This window comes from Colobus angolensis, unplaced genomic scaffold (assembly GCF_000951035.1).
Source record: "Colobus angolensis palliatus isolate OR3802 unplaced genomic scaffold, Cang.pa_1.0 Scaffold400, whole genome shotgun sequence".
Lineage (NCBI taxonomy): Eukaryota > Metazoa > Chordata > Mammalia > Primates > Cercopithecidae > Colobus > Colobus angolensis.
In genome coordinates this window covers 2,420,432-2,446,233 of record NW_012117378.1, presented here as the reverse complement: position 1 = coordinate 2,446,233, position 25,802 = coordinate 2,420,432, and the positions used below count along the sequence as shown (strand labels likewise).

General features: G+C 34.7%; 1 protein-coding gene across 3 annotated transcripts in view; it reads left to right on the top strand.

The window, feature by feature from the left end:
• Positions 1–25,802, top strand: part of INPP4B (inositol polyphosphate-4-phosphatase, type II, 105kDa) — an 825,859-nt gene that overhangs the window by 655,776 nt on the left and 144,281 nt on the right. For all 3 annotated transcript variants that reach the window (XM_011955816.1, XM_011955817.1, XM_011955818.1), the window contains one exon: positions 11,285–11,393. In XM_011955816.1, coding sequence (XP_011811206.1) covers positions 11,285–11,393 — 109 coding nt within the window. The remainder of the gene's footprint in view (positions 1–11,284; positions 11,394–25,802) is intronic.

The following is a 25,802-nucleotide window of genomic DNA, read 5'->3' as shown; positions in this document are numbered from 1 at the left end:
AAATTTTGGGTCCTTACCACTTACTACTTTGACTTTAACTTATTTGACCCCTTTGAGTGTCATTTTATTATTTGCAAAATGAAAAGCTTAAAAGTTTTCATAGATGGTAGTCAATCAAATATTCTACTTTCTTTTATAACATGTATTTAACAGATTTTGGATTGCAGTTGAATTTATTTAAGATTTGTGACTTGAATGTTTTTCAATTTGTGGCTTGACTGATTTGAATGTTTAGCTGAATTATTATTGCAAGGTAATAATGCAAGTAAGATGGGCTGAGCCTTGGCATTTTACTGGCAAGCTATTTGGATGTGGTCTAATTTTTTTTTCATTTTTACCATTAGTAAATTGTGTCTTCACATTTGATTAATAAGCCTGCTATATTTGGAGAGGAAGCTTTGCAAACAATAGCTGGCAGAGTCACTAAATACAAGGCTAATATGTAGCTGTTGAAATAAGTAACTGAGCAGAACTAATGTTGTCATGTCTCATACTGACAAATGGAATAACCTGCAGTTAACTTAGGGTGCCCTGAAACTCATTAAGTTAAGTTTTTCATCCTTATTCATCACTTAAACTAAATGCAACAAGTAGAATACTCACCACAATAGATCTTAGCCAGCAGTGACAAGAATGAAACATAAACCCCAAAATTAAAAACAAAAGATTTTATACTAATATACTTTAATAAATTTTATTTTCATGGCACATCAATTGTGAATATTATGGAATATAAATTCCTGTAATGTAATATTCTGTTTTATTTTATATGTTATAGATATACAATAGAAAAGTATAATATTTGCTATAAAATGTAATGAATTCGAACTAAAGCAGCTACTTTGTTTCACAGCAGACATAGTTTATGGATCTGTTGTAATCTATAGTACTGAAAGCCTTCTTTATATAACTCTGCATTATTAATATATTAGCGAACTCTAAGCATGAGTGTTTTGTAAATATTAGCTATATAGCTGTGATTTTACTTTGTGAGCCTGGTCCCCTTAGATATAGCTGCTTGAGTGATCGCAGTGCCTGACACAGCATGTGCAAAAAAGTAAAAAGAGAGTCTGGTGTGATCACTTCACCCAAGCTAAATCAATGGAGTTTCATTCGTGTATTCTCTTTGGGGATTCAGAGACAATCTGTCCTCACGAATTTAACTCTACTTGTGTTCTAGGGAACCAACAAGGAAGAAAAATCAGACATACAGTAATAAGGCAGACCACAAAAAGAGAGGAAAGGCAGAGATAGTCTCTCATGGCTTTTCAGTTCCTGATTTGAGCCCACAGGGAATGAATGGACTTGCCCTTAGTTTGCATGAGTGAAATACACCTGTCAAGCACAGCCCTGCCCACTCTCATTGTTTTTGTTTGTTGTTTTTCAGATATCTCAAATGGGATTCTGTAAATTGGTATGAAAAGAAGCTTAAGTAAAATATGTTTAAAAAATGATTTTATATCATAAAACTGCAGTTGAAATCAGGTCGAACAGTAGCCAATATTTACTGTGTTAACTGTGGAGGAGTCAGCTAACCTCTTTGGCCTTGCATTTTATAATCTCTACAGAGAAAGAAAGAGCAAAAGAGAGGAACTTCTAGAGCTCTCTGATTTCTGTATCTCAAGAATTTGAGAGTATCACCTCATCAGTGAAGCATAATTACGTTAGATATATTTAATAACGATGTCAAATTGCTTGGACTATTTGGAAACAGATTTCCCTTAAAAATCCCTAAAGATTTGCAATTCCTGTCAAAGGCATATTACATGCCATTTGGAAATCAGGGATTATATTTAAGTTGTTCCTTGATATGAGGTCAGCGTGTCTTCATTTTTGACATTAGCACTATAGTTGTAGAAATTTTAGAAAGATCTTCTGGGAAAAATAGAGTTATTATCTCATTTATATTATTAAATGGCTTTTAAAAGGTTACAAGGCAGCCCTATTATTAAATCTCAAACCAATCCAGTGTCTTTAGCTTTGTGAGACTCAACAACTTAAATTCTACTTCTCTATTACTTTTTATCTATTACTTTGGATACTATGCAGTTTTCACAAAGCCAAAGACAATTTTTGAGACACTATAAAATGTCCAAAAAGGAAGACACATTTAGAAAAAAAAAAAAGTATTTTTTTTCTTAAATTTTCTATAAAAAATTCCCATTTAGATTTTTATAACTGTCTCTTGATACCAAAAATTTGAAGACTTTTATTACACAGCTAAGGGCTATTCAAATCACAAAGATACAAAAGAATAGGATATGGCCATGGTAAAAACTGTCCAAAAAATCGTAAAGAGCAGGGTACGATAAAAAGATTTTTAAAATGATAATACAGATTTTACTAATCAAATTGTTACCTTAGAATTTTAATTTTGTTTTCTTATAGGTATTGTTACCTTAGAATTTTAATTTTGTTTACTTATAGGTTATTTTTTTCTTGTACATTTTTTCTTTGGAGGAAAACAATCAATTGCAGTTAATTCTAAATTTAAAGGAATACAACTGCCACAGCTAATGAACATGGTACTTTAATGAACATGGTACTTTAAGTGTACACCGTTCTTCATCGACTGAAGAGACCAGGAAATAAATCACATGGTATACATAGATCAGTCTACTATTTTGTAGTAGTTCCAAGTGAAATTCAAGGCTGAAGGGGGCAAAGGAGATAAACATAGCTATTTCACATTGAGATACTGGTAGCTGATAATTATCAAATGACAATTGCGAAATATTAAGAAGACTACCTAAGATAATAAATTTGTAATTTTCATGAGAAGTATTGATATTTTAACAATTTGAATAACTAGTTTTAAATGTGAGGGGAAATATCTCAATTACAGTTAAGGATTACACAACTGTACATAATGTTATTTCAGACCATGTGACAGACCTAACATATGCGTAGCTGGAGAACAAAACTGTTTCTCTTGGCTTAAATTCATGTCAGTTCTGAGAATAACATTCAGCAGCTACTTTCCAATTGTTTCCTTCAAAGTCACTCTTTGGCTATCGAAGTTAGAAGTTTAAAACTTAAAACCAGTTGTTTGAAGACCTGAAGTATACAAATGCTATTTAAAGCCAAACTCTTTGGACTTCTGTAAAATATGCACACAAAGATTCAAGCTTTTTGAGGAGTGGTTCTGATCAAGATAGGTAGAATCAGAATGCAATAGAGGAAATACAAAGAGAGGGAGGCTTCATTTGCTTTATAAGTATCTAGACGTAAACCATATCTAGGGTCTTTGTGAAGATAGCAATGGAATATCATAGGTTGAATATGTCTTTCTAGAAGTTAGATAAGGTGCTACACTTCAGCTAGCTGTGAGAGTTTGTCAATTTGAAATTTGTTCTATGAAGTTCAAAACTGAAGAATGTTTGGGGACTTTTCCCCTATTTTTGCTCTCTAGTACTTTCACATTTGAGAACACATAAGTCTGCTTATCGTTTTTTGAATCCTGATTGTTTTGTTGCTTATCAATATGACTGTCTTAGAATTTATTATCCCCAAACTGCTTTATTTTTAACTTACTTTCATTATGTTAAGTGATAATAAATGATCAATAAAATTATAAAAGTGATAATAAAAGGAATGAGAAATAAAGAATAGAGGCAGATAAGGAAATAAATATGGAAATATGTGTACACAATTAATATAGTACATATGTTTTCTAGTCCTAGCTACTGAAAGGGGAAACAGTGACACCATAGTAGCAGTGAGCATAACTAGTCCTCAGTGCTTGATTTCTAAACACTATTCCCTAATAAAAAGGATCAAGATTTATTGGAAAGCTGGTTGATTGCAGGGCTGAGTCAGGGAAAATACAAGATGATTCTGGAGCATCTTGTGGCTCTGGAAAGTAGTGACATGCTAAAAATAAAATGTTCTTAATAGAATAGTTATATATAAAGGGCACAATAACCAACCTTAAGGAGCTCCCAAAACACAAAGCTGACACAACTTGAACAGCAAAAATATATTACTGAGTCATTAACCAAATAAAAAATTCCCATGGGCCTATATTAATATTAATACACAACAGAATAAATAAATGAATGGAGGAAAAGAGTCAATCATACCTTTCAGAAGAATTCCGATTAATAATGTGAGAGGAATGAAACAAAAAATTACTATTCAGATATATCAGTAACAATTTAAGATCCATCAATGAATGTAAAATTAATGAGTGAAAGTTTAAGCAGAAAAAGGATATTTGCATAGTCTCCAAGTATGTCCCCCCAGATTTTCACTAACTTTCCAGGGGAGAATTAACTGTCAGTAGTGGCAGGCACCCCAATGCATCAAGGTTAGCCTCTAAGTAATACAGAAACATACACTGATATGATGCTCTGAGAAGGGCACGTCACTTCTGTAGCATTCTGCTCCATATTCCAGAACCTCAGTCTAATGACAAACTGTAGGAGAAACCCAGGCTGAGGAACATTCTACAAAGTAACTGATCAGTACTCTTCAAAAATTTCAAGATTATGAGAGACGATGAAAGACTGAGGAACTCTTATAGTTTGGAGGAGCTTGAGAAGACCTGACAGCTGAATGAAAGACAGGATCCTAGAAGAGAAAAAATGTGTGAGTGGAAAAACCAACCTGAATACATCTCCTTAAAGGAATTCTATATTCCTTCCTGTTTTAGACAGCATAATAAAAGTTAATTGAAATTCCATGGAAATATTGATAGCAATTTAGTTATAAGCTCTTTGATCGTTTATAGACTATAATCCAGAAAATATATATACATATATACACACATATTCCTGAGATGTGTGTGTATATGTACATTTGTGTGTGTGTGTGTGCATGTGTAGCCAGATTCTAATGTTTTTATTGACAGTGTATATAAATAGTTTATTCTTCAGTTAAGAATATTAATTCCCTGTATGATCTAACGACAAACAAGACAAACCGAATTGAGCATCTAAATATTTATATATTTATTTATTTATCGACATTTTTTAACACCTACAGCTTACAATGATTTCCATTTGATGAAAAAGACATTAAATGCACAATGCCATATTTTACATTGTGTGAAGCCTAGAGAAGAAAGTAAATCAACTATCAAAATTATTTTATGCAATATGAAAACTAATACTCTGATAAAGATATGAATTTAGGACTATGATAGGAAAGAGGAGGAAGTAAGTATCTCTAGCTGGATACATTACACAAAGATCTCTGTGTAGGAACTAACTTAGCAACAAGGCCTAAGTATGAAATTTACAAGTATAAAGAACAGAAAAATGAAAGAGAGAAGGGCAGTTTAGGTAATGGGAAGAGCCTTAGGAGAGTGTGGGAATTGGAACAGGATTAAAGAAAAGGCATTTAATTAATTGTGTCATTTACTTTCCATATTCTGACATCTTAACAGAATATGTAGAATATCTCTCCATGAATTTTCTTGAGTTAGGAATATGAATCATAAATATGATAAAAGCCAGATATACTGTTTTCCCTCAGAATATTTACACTTATTTATCTTACAGCCACTTGATGTTTGCCTATATTATGAATTTATAAAATAAAAAAGTGAGAAAGATACTAAAATAAATAGATGAGAAATTGGAAAAGAGTTCACAAACTGTAAGTAATTCAAGGGATTATAAATAAGACATTGACCCTCTGAAGCGAAGGAATCCTGCAGGGAACACAGGGAAGGAAGCCAAAGATGAGAACAAGGAAATGAACAGAGTGATAAGAAAAGGGAATTGTGGATATGACATAAGATTGTGGAAGGATTTTTTTTTAAGTAAAAATAGGGGAAAAAAAGCATGGGAGAAAGCTGGAAAAGAAAAGCTTAAGAAAAAAGAAGTATTTTAATAATGAAAAAAAGAACAAATGAAAACTATAGCAAAAATAGAAACGATACCTGGATGAGAAAGGTAATTAAGATGAAAATTAATTTTGCTTATAATTTAAGTGTGTACCTAGTTGCTGCAGTAGTAAATCATGCTGAAACCTCTGTATGTTTGATAAATAAGAATTACATCAATTCTAATACAGAAATTTTTGATCCTTAATTTTAAATATTCACGGGAAATTAGGGTCACTCTTGAAAATAGTGTGTGTTCCGTGGGTGTTTGTTTAGTGAATGAATAAAGATTAGGATAATATAGGTCGGGTCAGTTTAATCATTTTTTTATTTTTATAAATTACAAGCTTTTGTTTGCCCTCTGAGACCACAATTAACAATAAATGTTTAATCTTCTTTTTGATGTGATCACAAAAACATCTCTATTTTAGAAACAAACATCTAGATTGTTGACACAAATCACATTTATTGAGCATCCAGTATATGCTCACTGTTGCTGCAGCTAATGGAAGAATCTAAGCGTGACTAAGACATTGAAGGTTGTTTATAGTATAAGTTTTTTTGTTTAGTGAATCAGACTTTGGAAAATATATCAGATCCAAAACTTACTAGCATTAAGACTAGACACATTATTTAATCTCATGGAGAATCTGTTTTATTATCTATAAAGTTGGGGAAATTATACTTATCTTATAGTATTATTTTGAAAATTAAATGAGATACTGAAAATAGAGTACCTACTAAAGTAAGGGTTCAGGTATGCACTGAGTAAATGCCAACTGTTGTCATAATTATTCATTCATTTAGGAACTTTTATTGTGCTCTTACTATATTGTCACCATCATTATTATTAACATTGTTATTGTTTATTAAATACAATTCTTATCCACAAATAACATATATCCAGTGAAGAATATGAGTCTTAAGGCAATTGTAACAATTTTATGACCATATTCATTATTTTATTTGAATATAGAAACTATCATAAGGAATTACATCTTCAGGGTAAAGACAAAGCAATGTGGAAGTATAGATAAAAATTATTATTCTGACTGGAATATTCAGAAAGACTTCAAAGAGAAGATGATAATTGAGTTTGATTGCAAAAGAGCAGTGGCGTTTCAGTAGCAAAGAAATGGAAGGGAGGTTGAGATGGAAAAATATCCAAGTCAGAGAACACAAAGACGAAGATGTAAAGACTTCAAGAAATGTGGAACTGCTGTTGTAACTGGACAACAGACAATCATGCTATAAATGAGGAGTACCTCCTGTGTGCCAAGCATTGAGGATATACTCTTGAAAATGACTACAATAATTTTCTCCTTCCTTCTTTCCTTCCTTCCTTCCTTCCTTCCTTCCTTCCTTCCTTCCTTCCTTCCTTCCTTCCTTCTCCCTCCCTCCTTCCCTCCTTCCCTCCCTCCCTCATTCTTTTCTTCCTTCTTCCTTTTCCTTTCCCTTTTCCCTTTCCCTTTCCTTTTTCCTTTTTCCTTTTTCCTTTCCTTTCCTTTCCTTTCCGATGGAGTTTCACTCTTATTGCCCAGGCTGCAGTGCAGTGGCGTGATCTCAGCTCACTGCAACCTGTGCCTCCCAGGTTCATGTGATTCTCCTGCCTCAGCCTCCCCAGTAGCTGGGATTATAGCTGGCTGCCACCACTCCTGGCTAAATATTTGGATTTTTAGCAGAGACAGGGTTTCACCATGTTGGCCAGCCTGGTCTCAAACTCCTGGCCTCAATTGATCTGCCCCCCTTGGCCTCCCAAAGTGCTGGGATTACAATAATTTTCACTTTCATGGTGCTTATAATCCACTGGATGATGTGACCAAGGAATAATTGGACCCAGGTCATAGATGACCTAAATATGACCTTGAGATGTTTTAATGTTCTACTATGAACATTTATAAGGAGGAATTAAGTATTGAAGGCTGTGTGTCAGATAGAGTAACCAACTGGCCACTCATATAAAAGTGAACTACTGTATTGTGGATGCAGAGAGGCTAACGTTAAGAGACAGTAGTCATCCTGACAAGAAACGAGGAAGGGAAGCACTAAGATAAAGATAAGTAACATGAACAAGAAGAATTAAGATTTTGTAACAGAGTTGTTAGAACTGGTGAGATATAATGATGAGGAAAGGAGAGGAGTTGAACATGATCTTGAGGACTCTACTCTTGGAGGCTTAAAGGAATGTGTTGTCTGTGTTTGTCACAGGGAACCAGGAAGGAATAGCAAGTTAGGGTCAAGAGTTAGAACATGTTAAGCTGAATAGGTTTTGAAACTCAGACTTGCCCATAAAGCTGTTAGGAATTGGATTATTTTGTTTGGAAGAGGTCAGAAGTAGTCAAGAGATTTCATAGTCTTTGGTAAAAATATGGTGTGAAAACCTTAAAAGGGATGAGTTCATAAATAGAAAATAGAATTAAAAGAAAACATCAGAACTTTACAGAACAGCTTGTTCATAACTTAGGAGTTATAGATGGTTCTATAGAAACACAAACTCCTTCATTTAGATTTAACAATAAACAATCAGTTCTTTGTTATGAGAGGGGGAGACCATTCAAACACCATGCTTCTTCTTTTCCTGCTATTTCAAAATGTCTTGGTTTCTTCATAGATGTCTAGAATTCTCATGAGCAGGGAGGTGGATGAATAGAGACTGTTTCTGTTCCCAGAGAGTCACTTTGGAGGATGCTGAAATTATGGATGTATTGAAGACACAGATTCACCGTAAAGCTGAAACAGCTGAAGTGTCAGGGCCTGCCACTTGCATAGGCCTCTTATAAAACACTACAAGGAATTATAAACATGCTTATGGACAAATGTTTTTGCAAATTTGGCAAAAGTTAGTTATTTAAACTTTCATTAATTCAGAGTTCTGTCTCTATTCAGATTTCCTCTCCCTTTTCCTTCCCTTCTTATTGGGTAGTTCTGGAGAGGCTACTGGCAATGTTTTGGGAGAAGTTGAAGTAAGAATATATTTAGTTTAGGCTTAGTGGAATATATGTCTACATTTTTTATAAAACAGCTTTATTGAAGTAAAATTGACCTACAAAAACCTGCATATATTTATACAACTTGATGAATTTGGACACAGGCATACCCCCATGAAGCTGTCACCACAATTAAGATAACAGACAAACCCATCAAGTCTAAAAGGTTTTTTTGTGGACTTTTTCTTTTGGTTGTCGTTGTTGTTTTAAGAACACTTAACATGAGATATGCCCTCTTAATACATGTTTACGTAAACAATACAGTGTTATTAACTATAGGCACTATGTTGTACAGCATGTCTCTGGAACTTATTTTGCATAACTAAAACGTTATGCCTATTGAATAGCAACTTTGCATTCCCCCTCTCCATTTCCTGACAGTCACCATTATATTCTCTGCTCCTATGAGGTTGACTATTTTGAATACTTCATGTAAGTGGAGTGTTTGTCCTGTAACTGGCTTATTTCACATAGCATATTGTTCTCCAGGCTCATTCATTTTGTTGCAGATGGCAGAGTTTCCATCTTTTTTAAGGCTGAATAATACTTTTAATCATTCCGTATATTGTTGGTATTGCTGGTCACCCAGTTTTTGGCAGAAATGCAGCATATTTTGTTGCATTGTCATGATAATTTGTCTTTTTGCATTTCAATTAACATGGGAACTCATTCCATTCAGAAGACTGAGCCCCAGCGTCATTTTTCCTTTCAGACTCAAAAGTTTATTTTTATGGGGAAATAGACAAAAGTTACTATATCACCTTTAATTGGTGTGATTGTTTCTTATACAGAAAATAATAATCATAGATAACATTTACTAAATGCTTATCACGTTTAGCTACTTTCAACTACATTTTATAAGTGAGGAAACTGAGACATAGAGAAGTTAAAAAAGTGGCAGATCTGGAATCCAAAGCCAGCACTCAGGTTCCCATCAGTAACTTAAACCACCAGGAAACCCTGACTTTCTGCCACTGAGTTCAAAGCCAGAAGTCCCTGAGTATAAAATCCTTGGGGTTTTAGACAAAGCAGTTAACTTCTAATGATCCTCAGTCTTCTTATCAGATAAATGGACAAAGCAGTTAGCTTGTAATGGTCCTCAGGATTCTTACCAGATAAATGAAGGTGGACTAGAACATAATGTTGGTAACTTTGAGGTGATCACGTGACCCTTTAAGAAAGCTGTAATCCCTTTCCATGACATAGAACAGACGTAATTATGTAATTAACAAACATTATTGGTCACCTTGAAACCAGTATCTTAGCCCTAGGTTGAAATCCCCTGAACTAGAAAATATTTAAATTTCTTACAAATCTAATATTCTGCTATCTTAAGAAGAGCTGACTTCCAGTTTATTAGTGACTTTTTAAACAGGACACAGTTAACTATTAAGTGATTTTCATGATATGCCTTATTGATGGGTTGGTTTGTGTTGTATTCTTTCTTGTGATCTTGCATTTTCTGAATGCTGCTGACATCTTTCGCTTGAAGACTTTTTTTATTGAAAGAAAATTTTTAGATGCATCTGGATTGAACTACTCTGAAGAAGTTATGGTGTTTACCTGAAGCTAATAAAATAATTTATGTTTTCCTAGTAAATGAGATCTGAAGAACAACCAAAGTGTCAATAGCAAAATCAATTTGACAAGGATCTACTATGAAATTAGGTTTCTCAAATAAAATGTAGTTTAACAAGAGACCATTCACTCTGTCTTCCTTCTTATGGGGATACTTTGCATTAGAATATAAAACTGATGGCATGTTTTGAAGTCATAAACTTAGTATGTATCAAACTTCATGGCTTTCAAGATCAAAGGATTAAGTTTCAATTTAAAAGTATGGATTTTTTGGTTATGAAAACAAAGTGTCTTACTAGAAAACAGAACAAGAAACATTTTATGTATTCTTTCTATGTCACCTAAGGAAATTGCAAAAGCATCCGTTTGAAGTTGTGTAAGATTTAGTATACACAATCAGGAAAGTACTCTGTATAGATTTTTAAAAATACACTAGCACTATTCTGCCCTTGAGTCAAAATGCCTAATATTTTGGTTTCTTTTCTATGTAAAATTTGGTTGAAAGATTGTTCATTGTTGTTGAATTTCAACATGATTGCAAATTAAATGATGCAAAACTCAATAAAGTAAAATACACAAAAGAGCAATTAACATGTTATCTCAGTAAGTATGTAGAATAATGAGAGAACACACTGTTCTACACTGTAGCATAGAATTAAGATGTAGTCATAAATCAGGAAAATATTATATCTTGTTTAGGTGCACAGGTGGCTTTTAGAAAGATTGATTAGCTCCTCTTTCCCCCTTGAGATGTGAGTTCATAGTTATTCCTGCAAAATTAAACAGAGTAATTCCTCATACTTCCTACAGTAGGTGTGCTTCAATGCAAACAGCGTGGTAGAGATAAATGTTTACAAAGTGTTCATCTCCTTGTCTGTTTCTATTCCAGATGCTCTCTACGATGTCATCACTGTGGGAGCCCCAGCTGCCCATTTTCAGGGATTTAAGAATGGTGGTCTTCGGAAACTACTCCATAGATTTGAAACAGAAAGAAGAAAGTAAGTAAAGACAGGAGGAAAGCACAGATTCCATTAATAACATCTCCCCTTTGGGGAAGTCTGTATACAAGGTTAGAATAAAGACGATTGGTCCATCACAATGTATAGTTCTTGACTTCTTAACCTATTTAGTAACACAGAGTTGTTAAATATCTCAAAACTACCAGAGAAGAAATTAGATTAAACAAATTGCCTCCGTGTCTTGCTTACTGAGTGGCATTGTGATGGCAGAACATTTTCGGGAAGCCATATGACTAAGGGGTGATATTCTAGTGCCAACTCTTGCTTGCTCAAAGGAAGTGTTCAGAGATTTAGCTAGAAATACAGTCTAACTTAACTGTGGAGCCAAAGATACTGAATAGAGAATATGGCTCCTAATTTATGGTTTTTACCCTACTAGTAATTTCCATGCCGACCTCAGGCTCATTTAATTGTGCCACTTGAAAAAGACACAACAATGCAGAATTCTATGTTCTGTTCCTTAGGGAAAAGGCATGAGTATTATCACTGTTATTTATAATTTTATTATACTCTTCCCCAATTTTTATTTTTAGATGCTTTTAAATATTGCCTTATAAAGCTTTTGCAGCAGTAGCTTACAGTTCTGCCCCATGTCTCATCAGTTGAGCTTATCCTATAATATTTTCTGTCTATGACCACGCTCATGTAAAACATAAAGTGCATTATCCAGGTATGAAGAATAACTACTTTCCTTTTCAAATAGTTACGCGTCTTAAGAATCTCAATTTTTTTGGTTTTAGATTCCAAGGGTATGTGTGCAGGGTTTTTTGTTTTGTTTTGTTTTGTTTTCCCCACGGTAAATTGCATGTTACAGGAATTTGGTGTACAGGTTATTTTGCCACCCAGGTAATAAGCATAGTATCTAATAGGTAGTTTTTCAATCCTCACCTTCCTCCACCCTCCACCCTTAAGTAGGTCCTGGTGTCTGTTGAAGAATCCAAATTTTGAAAGTTAGGGAAAAATACTCATTCTTCAGTCACAGTTGATTTAGTAATAGTATTAGAAAATTGGTTTGAGTGCCAAAACCAGAAAATTTTTTAAAGTTTTATCACGTTTGTCAAATATAAAATTTGTTTTTTGGTGCCCAGATGTTTAGGAAGAAAGCATTTAAAGGAGGTGAGAGTTGAATAATTGACTTACTATCACATAAATATATAAACTACCAATACACATATACTCTTCTATTTTCCTTTTATGGAATTGACGTTGGTACAATATTTACTCTGTTATGGTTCTTACTCTGATTTTTCTATTTTTTTGTTCATTTTTGTTTGTTTGCTTTTGGTGGGTAAAGGTTTATAGTTTTATAAAATTATATTGCATGGGTAGATTAGAGTAACCATCACTATTATAAATATCTTATAGAACTGTTTCATCACCACAAAGAAACTCCCTCAGGTTACCCATTAATACTCACATCCTTCTCACAAATATTATTGCAGTTGGGAGTGAAAGTCAAGGTTTCAACCATGGGCTCTCCAGGGGAGAGGCAACTCCTGTTTACTTTATGGGAGTTGGAAGTTAATTCACACCACAGGCTCCATGGGGGAAGGGATGCCATGCCTACTGAAGTGGAGGTATGGGTGGAAGACAGGGTTTTGCCCATGGAATCGAGTGGGGATAGAGGGTGTTTCTCACTGATTCCCTACTGTACCATTCTTCTAGAGGAGGAGGGACATGACATTTTTGTGGTATTCACCCCCAGAATAGGTTGGTATGGCTGGGCCACCCTGTTCCAGGTTCTTTGGCTTTTCCTGGGTGCTATTTTTTGTTGGTTCTTTGCTGCATTGAGACATTCTGTGGCACCCAGTTTGGGACATTATAGGAGGCAAAAAAAATCCCATAGAACTCACTGTCATATCATTCCTTAAGTCCCGAGGTCCTTAACCAATATACCTTTTTAGTCTACCTTTTAGAGTCTTTTGATAGGTGACGTATATGTTTTATCTAGAATGTTTCATTGTGATTAACAGGGGAAATAAAATAGATTGCATTTACTCCATCTTGTCTGGAACTATGTCTCAGCCTTGAGAGTTGAGAGTTTGCTTAATCTATTTTTTTCCCTCAATTAAATTTTAAAGTGTATAACTCAATTAGAAGACTCAAAACTGCCCACAGGGCAGTCAGAATCCAGCTGAGCATATAAAGCATCAGTATGTGAAATATAGAACCTAACCCTATAATTTTATAAAATATATTTCTGTCAAAGACAACTGTTGAGTTCTATGGTTAGACTCTAACTAATATTTCTTAAGGTTTAAATATTTGCATAAATATTTGAATCCTTCACTTTTCTTCACTTTTTACTGGGCTGTTACCTATCAACACACACACACACACACACACACACACACACACAGATCTTGGGTTACTTTTAAGATAAAAGTAGAAGTGTGTTCAATGCTTACAAACACTGCTTTAAATGTTTTATTTGTGTTTCATTGCTTTATTGATAAAATACAGTAAAGATTTTAAAAGACATAAAAAAGAACTTTGTGGATCTTAAAAGAATTCTCCATAGGGCAGTGGTTTGGGACAAATACTGCTTGCTGAGGCAATATACTGTTGAGCATGACTATCAGCCTACCCGTTAAATTAAGAGCTAACTTGAGCCAAGACTTAATGATTACAGAGTTGTCGCACCATGCCAATACATTTTCTGCAGGCTTTTTCAGCAACAAATATTGCATTTGTCAGTCAACAGCAATGTATAGAAGAATGACTATATGAAATGAGTAATTTGAGCTTTAGGTTAAAGTAAACAATGACGTTTTGCAGGACATGAGATCACAAGTGAGGAAATTTTTCTTTGCCTCGTCTTTCATTTGATATTGCCCCCCACCAAACAACAACAACAACAACAACAACAACAACAAAACCGATAGCCAACTCTTTTAGGCCAGGTTTTTTGGGAACTACCACAGTCATTGTACTATTTCACCTTCATTTATTTTTTTTTCATCTAAGCCAATAAAATACTGTCATCTGAGAAAAGATATAATTTATGTTTATGTCCGTTGGTGATATCTTTTGTGATTAATACAATGGCCACATAATGAAAAGGGTTTTAGCATAAGAACATTGCTTATAGTATCTATATAAAGCAATTCAGGTCATACAACCATATTTATTAAAAGTTATAAGATAATTAGGGAGATTGAACTTTTAAAGCACAGTATCTGATTACCTTACTCTTGTGCTTAGAAACTTGGAGGAGTTCATGCTTATCCATTGAGCATTCAAAGCACCCATGATTTTCCCACCAATGTCTACCCTCATCACCCACTTTTATTGTTGTTTCTAAAACGCTGTATAAACTATTTCCTAGATGGGCTTCATGTATTTCTACCTTTTCCTTTTTCCTCGTTCTGTTTCCTTTTACAAGAAATTATTCTGTGCTCCTCATTTTCTACTATTTTTTATTTCTTTCTGTGAAAGCTATTTACGTAATCCTACTCAAAATTCTACACATGGTCCATGTGAAAATTTTATTCCTGTAATTAGGCTTTCCTGATTTTTCAAGTTGATTTGGCTCTCCTCCCTAGTATTTTATTTTTACTTCTCTTGTAGCCTTACTAGGCCAAAGTAATGTATTAAGTTTTTTCTTGTGTGATGTTTCTGTAACATGTTATGCTTTCCTTGAATAAGAGATGGAGTGCCTTGTATATATAAGTATTATGTAGATCAAATACACAGGCATTGGAATTCACATATAAGTCAGATATAGTTGCTGACTTAAAAGTGCTAAAAACTAGAATTGGAGAAAAAGTTTCACAAATAATCATGATGCAATAAGATTAATAATATAGAGAGCAGGGGTTACCAACCTTGGCTGCACACTGGAATCACCGTTGGCGTTTTAAAACCTTTTGTTTATAACAGGATATCACCCCAGAAAAATTAAGTCAAAGCCTTTGGTAGTTGGGCCCAGGGATTGGTACATTTTAAAAGCTTCCCAGGTGAGCCTAATGTGTAGCCAGGGTTGAGAACTACTGATATAGCTATGAGCGAATAGTGCTATCTGAAGACAGATGAAAGGTTTGGAGAATAAAACCAGAAATACCTACACAAATGAGTTGAACTTGAAAAACTATATAGAACTTCAATTGGTATATGTCAAGAGGAAAGGAAATCTAAGTAAAAGAATATTTATTGAGATATAAAGTATTACCACTCACTTACTGGAAATTTTTGTTTGGAGAATCCCAAACTCATTAGAGAGTTGCAAAATGGAACCGAATGTGAGGGTAAAGCTATAAGAATTTTGATCTTGGACAATCTGGGCTTGAGTAACATTCAGACACACACAATTGAACATATCATAGAGGATTTCTTACAGAAAACTTGATATCTTTCTAAGATAACCAAAATTCTAATTACACATTTTTTAATAGACCCAAATCAGGATGTTTGTGACTTATGTATTCTCTTGTAACATCAGACACTTACTTGTACCTAATGTCAGTTGATTTACTTCAACACCATGTGAAAGTTTGTGGATTTCTCCCTCAAAATATGAATCAAGTCTTTACTTTTAGTATTGTTTAACAGAAAGGAAAATTTATTCCTACAACATATATTTTGCTTTCTTTAAACTTTTTTTTTTTTTTTTTGAGATGGAGTGTTGTTACTCTATCGTCTAGGCTGGAGTGCATTAGTGCCATCTCCATTCACTGCAACCTCCACCTCCTGGGTTTAAGTGATTCTCCTGTGTCAGCCTCCCAAGTAGCTGGGATTACAGATGCACACCACCATGCCCAACTAATTTTTATATTTGTTTGCAGAGATAGGGTTTCAACATCTTGCTCAATCTGGTCTTGAACTCCTGGGTTCAAGGGATCTGCACACCTTGGCCTTGCAAAGTTTTGGGATTACAGGCATGAGCCACCACACTTAGATTTTCTTCCCTTCCCCTTCCCCTTCCCCTTCCCTTCCCTGAGTTTTGCTCTTGTTGCTCAGGCAGGAGTACAATGGCAAGATCTCGGCTCACTGCAACCTCTGCCTCCTGGGTTCAAGAGATTCTCCTGTCCCTGGCCTCCCAAGTAGCTGGGACTACAGGCACACACCACCACACCCTGGCTAATTTTGTATTTTTAGTAGAGACAGGGTGTCACAGTGTTGGCCAGGCTGGTCTCGAACTCCTGACCTCAGGCAATCCACCTGCCTCGATGTCAGGAACATCAGATTCAGACGGAACTTTCACTAAGTAGGATCATGACCTAAAAGCCTAACTCTTTCATTAACACAAAAAAGTAATTAAAACCAAGACTCTTTGTTAAAATGAAAAAAAAAAAAAAAAAAAAAGCCCATGAAGGACATGGTAGCTTCTTCTTGAGAATTTTAATTTGTTACTATCTATGTATTCATTTGGAACTACAGAACTAATGCCCTCCAACTGGTCCTAATTTAAATGCCTGTCTTGAGTGATAGTGATTACCCTAGTTACACACCCACCTTCCCCGAATATGCTCCAGATGCTCTTAATGAACATTTACTTCCCCCAGATTTCAATCAGAAAAGAAAAAAATCACTTCAAAAAGTATTAAGAAAAATAAACTAAAATTTTACTGATAAGAATATGGCAGGCTCTATTTGGTCTTGTAACAACTACAGCCTGTGCTGGAATTTGGGACTTTTTTTTTTTTTTTTTTTTTTTTTGAGGTGAAGTCTCACTCTGTCACCCAGGCTGGAGTGCAGGGGTGCAATCTCAGCTCACTGCAACCTCCGCTTCCCAGGTTCAAGGGATTCTTCTGCCTCAACCTCCTGAGTAACTGGGACTACAGGCGTATGCTACCATGCCTGGCTAATTTTTTTTTTTTTTGTATTTTTAGTAGAGATGGGGTTTTACCATATTGGCCAGGATGGTCTGGAACTCCTGACCTCGTGATCCACCCTCCTTGGCCTCCCAAAGTGCTAGGATCACAGGTGTGAGTCACTGAGCCCAGTCTGGGGACCTTTTTTAAAGAAAAGTAAAGCAAGGTCTTAGTCTATTCCTGCTGCTAACAAAATATCTTAACTAGGTAATTTATAAACAACTGAAACTTATGGCCCTCGGTTCTACAGACTAGGAAGTCCAAAATCAAGGCACCAGCAGACTGAGTGTCTGATAAGAGCCCATTCCTCATGGATGGCACCTTCTAGCTGTACCCTCACGTGGTAGAAGGGCAAGGCAACTCTCAGGGGCCTCCCATTACAAGGACAGATTCCTCATGACCTCATCACCTCTCAAAGGCTCCACTTGTTAATATTATCACCTTCATGATTAGGTTTCAACATATGAATGTTGGGGAATACAAACATTCAGACCATGGCAAACAACAACATAAAGAGTTAAAGCAGCCGGGTCTCCTATAAGATCAATGGTTACACTGTCACAGGGCAAAAACTCTGGGACTGAAAAGTTTTCTTACTACTGTAAGGAGGAATAAGGGTAGATATTTTCTTATTCTCTATTATAATAGGAGGCTTTTTGCATAAAAAGGGGAAAATCATATCAGGGAAATAACCTGTCCATAACCTATAACATAGTAGGCATCCATAAACCAGGAATGGGAGAACTGGATGCAAAACCTTATACTGTTACCTTTGAAATGTGTTTTTCTGATAGAACTATTAACCACTACTTAATTTGGGAGATGCAAAACATAAATTCATTTCTATGCCTTCTCCAGTAACAAATGAGCAGACTAATCAGTAGTTACAAAAATATTTGTTTTAATCACCTTCACTTTCATTCTTAAGAATAAAAATTTTTATTTCTTTTTATGAAAGAGAGTGATTTGAAAGCATTCAGTGAAAGCAATGTGATCGTATTATTTGACTGGGGATGATAATTCTTTTTTTCCCTACTTTGATTTTTTTTCTCTTTAATCCCTAGATTCCACTTAGACCTTTGACTTGTCAGTCATTGACAGTGCAATTTAGAGTCTGAGATCTTAACTATGCTTTGTATTTTGTATGAACTCGCAAGTCATACCATATATATTTTAAGTAGAAATACTTTGATCCTTTATTGATATATATTTTAATAAATAATTTCACTGATAACTTTCCAGTTTTGTAAAGAAATATGCTTACTGGAAAACAGAAAAATCAAAAGAAAGAGATTAAAAGCATACTTGTAATATTCCTCCTTAACAACAATTACTGGTAGCATACTGGGTGCTCTCATCCAGTCTTTTTTAACACATATAATTTACATCGTTATTTTTTTCTATTAAAAATTCAAAAGTGCAAAACTGTTTAAAATGACTAATTTTTAAGTTATGTACATAGTATAGGCCAGGGGTGATGGCTCATGCCTGTAATCCCAGGACTTTGGGAGGCCGAGGCCAGTGGTTTGCTTGAGCTCAGGAGTTTGAGACCAGCCTGAGCAACATGACAAAACTCTTGTCTCTACAAAAAAGTGCAAAAATTAGTCAGACTTGGTAGTATGTGCCTTTAGTCCCAGCTACTTGGGAGGCTAAAGTGGAAGGATCACTTGAGCCTGCAAGGTGGAGGTTGAAGTGAGCTGAGATCACCCCACTGAACTCCAGCCTCTGGGTGACGGAGAGAGGCCCTGTCTCAAAAAAAATAAAATAAAAAAAATAAAAAATGTGTGTGTGTATATATATGGTATGCAAATGTATATATATTTATATAGATAGATACATATATATACACACACATACACATAATATGAATATAATACTCTTCATTTATAAAACAACTTAAATCTTTGTGTTTCTTTGGAAGTCATGCCCAATACTCCAAATTTAAAAACATGAGCCTCATAGGCTATAGCTAAAATTTAGCTAAAATTTATCTCCCGTTCACTTTCGAATATACTTTATTTTTTTCTTTTCAGTAAGAACATTTTCTGTCACAAAATTTTCTTTTAAAAATTATGGTAAAATTACATGGACACTCTGGAAATAAGAATAATTTAAATAAAAGCCCCTGTCAGTTCCTTTTTTTCTTTTGGACTGTGTTCAGTAGCTGACAATATACCATTTTGAAGGAAACGGTAATTAAAGTTTTTCTTTTGATTATAATTTGATTCCTTGGGAGTACATTTTTTTTTTCCTTCTGGAGTTAGTTCCTTGTTGGCTACTCTCAGCCCTTAACTCTGTTCATATTTTGGTAAATACGGGATAGATCAGCCAAAACTGTTCACCAGGTTTCTCTTCATGTGGACTTCCCTATATACAACTCCTTGTATATAACACCAAATCTTCATAGAGGGAGAGTAAAGTGCTTTTAATTAAGTAGTCATGCTGAGGCTTGAACATACTGTACGAAGTAAATAATGAGGCCTGCAAAGCTTTGAACTAAATGTGGTACAATGAATGGAAGGACTTTTGCTCAATTTCACATGATCCTGACTGAATTTGTAATAAGTGAATTTGTAATACAGTTTTTCCTCCTCTTTTATTTTCATTGTAGCTGTATACAAAATCAAAATTTGTTTATAGCCCACAAATTCAAAGACTAAAGAGGCTTGTATAGTTGAAAGCCTACCTGTTCCAGTCCTCTTTTTAAAACAAACCAATCTGAGCAGTTTAATATATTTTGCAGCAAGATTTCTTCTTGGAATGTCAAATTATTTAAGTTTTAGCAGTGATTCTCTTAGTCCACAAACTTAAATCTTGAGAATATAATGTTCTTGAATTTTCTGTAACTCTGTTTAATTTTTCTGTCCCCCGTTCTGGGACAAGCAGAAACTTTCATCTCAGACAATTCATAGACTCCACTCCCAGTGTAGATTTGAGTTCTGATTCTCACATACTGTCTTTGTGACATTAGATTACCACACCTTTCTGTACCTTAGTTTCCTCATCTGTAAAGTGGAAATAATATTGCTTACCCCAGAGGGTTGTTCTTAAAATTTGATGATTTTATATATACTAAGCATTTATAACTGTGCCTGGCACATGATGAGGTTAATCGATATTAGCTATTATTTATGTAAATATATATAAGGGATACATTTCCACAAAAATGTTTAGGCAGTTTCTTAATTTAGTGCATGGAAATCTTATTCTTTCTGTAAGCTGAGTAGGATTTTATTGATTTGATTTAACATAATTATCTAACCAATACACTATTGATGGTCATTTAGATTGTTCCTAAGTTTTTGGTTAGAACCACCTGCACTTGCAAGGTATATCCTTATTCATATATCTTTGCAAATTTCTGAGTGTTTCTTCTAGATAAATTCCTACACTTAATATAACTACACTTAGTTAAGAGGACTTCTTTCTTAACTAAGAAACTAAGGCTTCTTAGTTAAGAGATAGTTAAATTTTAGAAATAATACCACTGAAAAGTTGTATTAATATTCATAATATGCCTAATTTCTCATTCAGTCTTGCATACTGAGCTTTGGATATTATTCATGTGTGAAGTAGAGGTATGGCTAATGAGGTGTATAAATACATATATATATATGTATTTATATTTATATTTATGTTTATAAGCATCTAGCAGGTAGCTCCACTTTACTCATATCTCCCATACACCTCAAGATTGAGATATTGAATCATTTTGCATCCCTTTGGCTCTCAAACTTGCTTCTTTTGGAGGTTATGTTTCTTAATAAAAAGGTATGGTCATCTACCCCACTGTTCAATGTAGCACCTGAAAATCCTTGACAACTTTTTCTCCCTTGCTTTCTCTTAAAATTAATTTACCTTCTTATATATCTGAAAGTTATTCATTTTAATAATAAAATATGGGTTAAGATAATCCTAGCCCATAGAACCACCGTCTTTTAAATATTCTACTATCAAACTTCTTATTTACTGTCCTTCCTTCCAGACTGGCTCTCACCCAATCATTTTTCCTTATCTTGGTTGGAATTATATTTCTTAAAGGCAAATATTTATTCTTGTGATTTCATAATTTTAAACATTTTTTAGCTGCCTCTTGCTTGCAGGAGAAAATCTAAGGTGCAATAATATATACATGTGATCTGGCCCTGGTTTCCTCTCCAGCTTCATCTTGCACCACGACACCATCATCTTTCCCTCCCCACTGCCCTCCATAGTGAATCAGAGAGAACTTTCTCACCACCACAGATCTTAGCTTAAAATCATTTCTGCCTGGAAGCTTCTTCTGACTCCTTGTCTAAGCCAAGTCTGCTTTAAGCCTCCAGTGTACAAAATCCTTCTATACTGTATGTGCTCTGAGAATATGAAATGTGTCTGTCCAGTTTACCACAGTCAGTATCCCCAGGGACTAACTTGATACGTGTTTGATGAATGGAGATATATATATATGGAAATGAATGAATAACATCAAAGGTTTGCCTGCCATAAGAGCAAAAATGACTATGCCTGAAGAAGAGATCAGTGTGACAGAATTAGGTAGTGGACATAGAGACTTTTTTTGGATTTAGGAAAAAGAAACAAAAAAGCACTTGTGGGAAATGTCTTATAGGTTTTGATAACAAAACCTATACATATATTTGGCAGGTATAACATCAGTGTTTCCTTGTACCTCACTAGCAAGGGAAAATACGCTTTTATGTCTTCTGAAAGAAGGGAGACAATTTATAAAAAAAAATGGCTAACTTAAAAACCTGATTCAATATCAGTAATGCAGTAGTGACTTTAACACTTCCAAGTTGTGGCATTCTTCCAATAACCTGTCCAAAAGCTTGTGAGGCAAAGAATGATCTGACGTTTAGGCAAGAGGCACTGTGTATAGTGTGACAGTTCAGAATTTTAAAAAGTTAAGTATTTATTTTAAAGAAAATGACTTCAGTTGTAAATGACAAAATGTATTTGCTAAACTATCCCCACATTTTTAATGATATGAAATTTGATGAAGAGGGCAGTCTGTAAATGACAAAATACATAACCAGTCTTATTGTTGGATTTCAGAAAGTCACTGAACCTCTCACTCTTGGGTTTCCATGTCTTCGCTATAGCTGTGGCTACATGTGTATACCTGGAGATACGTCAGAAAAAAAAATCAAGAAAATTAGGGTTTAAAAGCAAAAATGTTAAGTCTAATATGAAAATTGCAGGAAAAAATACATTTTTTTCCTGTTTACTTTTAAAACTAAATATATAAAGATAATATGATTTGAGGATTTATTTTCTATAAATTAGAAGTTACATTTCTCCTTTGCTGTAAACTGAAACAACATTTTAAACCGTGACACACTATGTTGTCTCTGCAGTATTCACTAAATCCAAGGAGGAACTTTTGAACTTGTTAAAAGCCAAGTATTTTACAGAATAATTTTAAAACTGTCTGTTGTTCTAGACATTTAACAGTCATCATTGCAAAGGCAGCATACAGCAGAAAATAAAGTCATCTACAAATAAATTGCCAGTCATCTACAAATAAAATATACTATATTTTTCAGAGCTTTGAAAGTTAACTGTAGAACATCACTCTTTTTTCTTTTTCTACAAGATTACAAACTTTTAAAAATGTACATATGGAATTTATGTCATGGAAAAATCAAACAGTTGGCTGTGTTACATGAGATAAATACTGTTATTGGAAAATCATTGTTAGAGAAGACTTTGCCTGAATTATTTCAATGTCCTCTTCCTTGTGATGAGGCTTATATTAATAATTGATTATTGTGGTAACCCCATCAGAGAAGGAAGATGGATTGGCTTATAGTGTCAGCAGAGATGGAGAGAAGATAAATTACAGAGGTATTTAGGGGCAACTGGGGGTTGTGTGTGTGTTAGGAGTGGAGGTAAGAACCCAGAGGTATCAAGGAAGACTCCCACATACATCTGGGGAATGATAGTGCCATTCACTGCACCTTGGCTTATAAACTCCAGCAACACAGAGCAGCTGCTAGAGTGTAGTTGAATGTGAAAGGATGTTAGGCTGGGCAGGGAGCAGGGACCAAATCTTAAACAATTATTTGCTATGTCAGCTCCTGGCAGTTCACCCTGTAGGCTATGGATACTGCAATTGGTAGGTTTTCAGCTGAAGATTGGCATGATCATAGTATTTGGAGTGACAGTGTAGAGAGAACAGAAGAATTGCAAACAACTAGGCTATTATAATAGTGGCACGAGGGAAAACAGGTACCTGGGGAGTTGAAGATTTTAAGGCAGTATCTAACAGAATTTAAATCCAGTTGGATGACAGCTTAAGGGAGACTGGGCAGGATTGAAGCACTCTTAGGTTTCTGGTTTCTATAACTGGGTAAATGCCAAGACAGTTGAGAAAGGGGATACAGGAAATAAGCCATTCATTTCCATTGCTTAATTAACAAGGTCAATTGTTTATATTCCATTAAAGAGACGTTTTGAGAAATAAGAAAATAATCTTGTTGAATCTGTGCTTTTCTTCACATTAAGAATTTTTTTTTTTTTTTTTTTTTTTTTTTTTTTTTTTTGAGACGGAGTCTCTGTCTGTTGCCCAGGCTGGAGTGCAGTGGCCTGATCTCGGCTCACTGCAAGCTCTGCCTCCCAGGTTCATGCCATTCTCCTGCCTCAGCCTCCCGAGTAGCTGAGACCACAGGTGCCCGCCACCACGCCTGGCTAATGTTTTGTAATTTTTGTAGAAATGCAGTTTCACCGTGTTAACCAGGATGGTCTCCATCTCCTGACCGTGTGATCCGCCCGCCTCAGCCTCCCAAAGTGCTGGGATTACTGGCCTGAGTCACCGTGCCCAGCCAATAATCTTTTAAATCATAGAACTTATGGAGGATCCCAGAAAGCATGAATTCTCCTACTTATTTTATTGATGAAAATACCAACGACCAAAGATTCAGTCACCAATGCAGCTAATAACAGAACCAAAGCTAGAAAATTAGACTTCTGTCCTTACTTGCAAGTTCTTCTTCCATACTCATTTACTGTCAAGCAGTCAAAAGATGATTAACACAAACATCCTCTTCATAAATGTGCAGTATTAACTTAGGAAGGGATTTTGCTATCCACCAGAGAGAAATAAAATGTAGTTGGTCTACTCAATTCCTTATGGGTCTTTAAGAGAATATAATTTTTAAAATAAATTATTTGTGCTATTAAAAATCATGTGAATTGATGTGGCGATTTGCACTCAGAGTCAGTTACTATGGTAATCTGCCTAAAATTGTTCTGCCTAGTAGTCAGTAAAAATATCTTTAAAACTCTAGCCTTATCAGTTTTCTATCTACAGCCCTTTCAAATACCCCTTAGGAATACCACTTTTTTAGGAATATGGCCACAATAAAAATAAAAGGAGTAAATTTTTCAGAGATGTTCATAGATTATCATTCATAAGAGTAAAATAGTATAAGCATTTTGAATTAATGAATGAATAAGCAAACTATTCTGCATCACTAAAGCTGAATATTATGTGGATTATGAGGTATGTAGAGCTGTATGTAAAAAATGTGCCTGAAAGAAAGTATGACATGTATATAGAAGACATCAATCTAATCATGTCAGTGAATGTGTTGGAAAGGTTAATAAGTTTGCTTAGAATGCCACAGATAAATACAGTTATATTTATTTTTGAATATTTGTTTTATCTTTCCTCCTTTTTTTAGTTGTAAAATAAGAGAAATGTTTTCATAAAATCTTTTTGCAACCTCTACTTCCAGCAAATATGGAAACTAGGTAACAAAAAGATCCTCCAATCTCAGAAAACCTAGAACAGTTGGACGCAATATGCCATCCTTTTCTGTTTCTCTCAGGAATGTAAGGAACTTTAGTGCAGAGTGGTTAGTAAGCAAGCCCTGAAACTGCAGCTGTCCTCAGGATATTCATAGACACCAAGCATCTAGAGCCTTAGGTTGCAAGCTCTTGTGGGAAAAAGACTCAGGCAAAATAGTATTTCCCTTTTTCTTCTTTCTCACTACCCGTCCTGCATGTAGCGTTTAGTGGGCTGGCATCATTACACATGATCCGCTGATTACCTTGTTAACTGAGTACCTCTGTCTTTTTGCTTTTCTTAATTCATTGAGTGAGTAGTAGTTATTAAATATTTGTTGAAAATAATTTACTGTGAGACAATTCTGAAATTCTTCAGTCTGTGTTATAAAATAGAATCATACATCTCTAATGAACTTTGTTTTAATTAGGTGATAACTTCTTTAATTATAGTTTATTTTAATATTTATAAGTGATACTTATTAAAGATGTTTTCCATATTAGTTATAGCATTTTAATTTTTCCAGATTTAAAATTCGTTGATACTGTGTTCAAAAGATAGTAAAACATAATTAGGAGTTCAAACTGTGTAACAGTAAAGACCCAGGTTTGAACCTGGTTTTAACATCTATGCTAGTTTGTATGATCCAGGTCAAGTTACTTAACTTACTCAAGCTTCAGTTTCTACATCTTGGATTAATATTTGTTCCTTAGAGGATTGTTGTCAAAATTAAATAATATAATCCCTGAAAAAGTAACATTTAACATAATGCTAGGCCCATAGTGTATA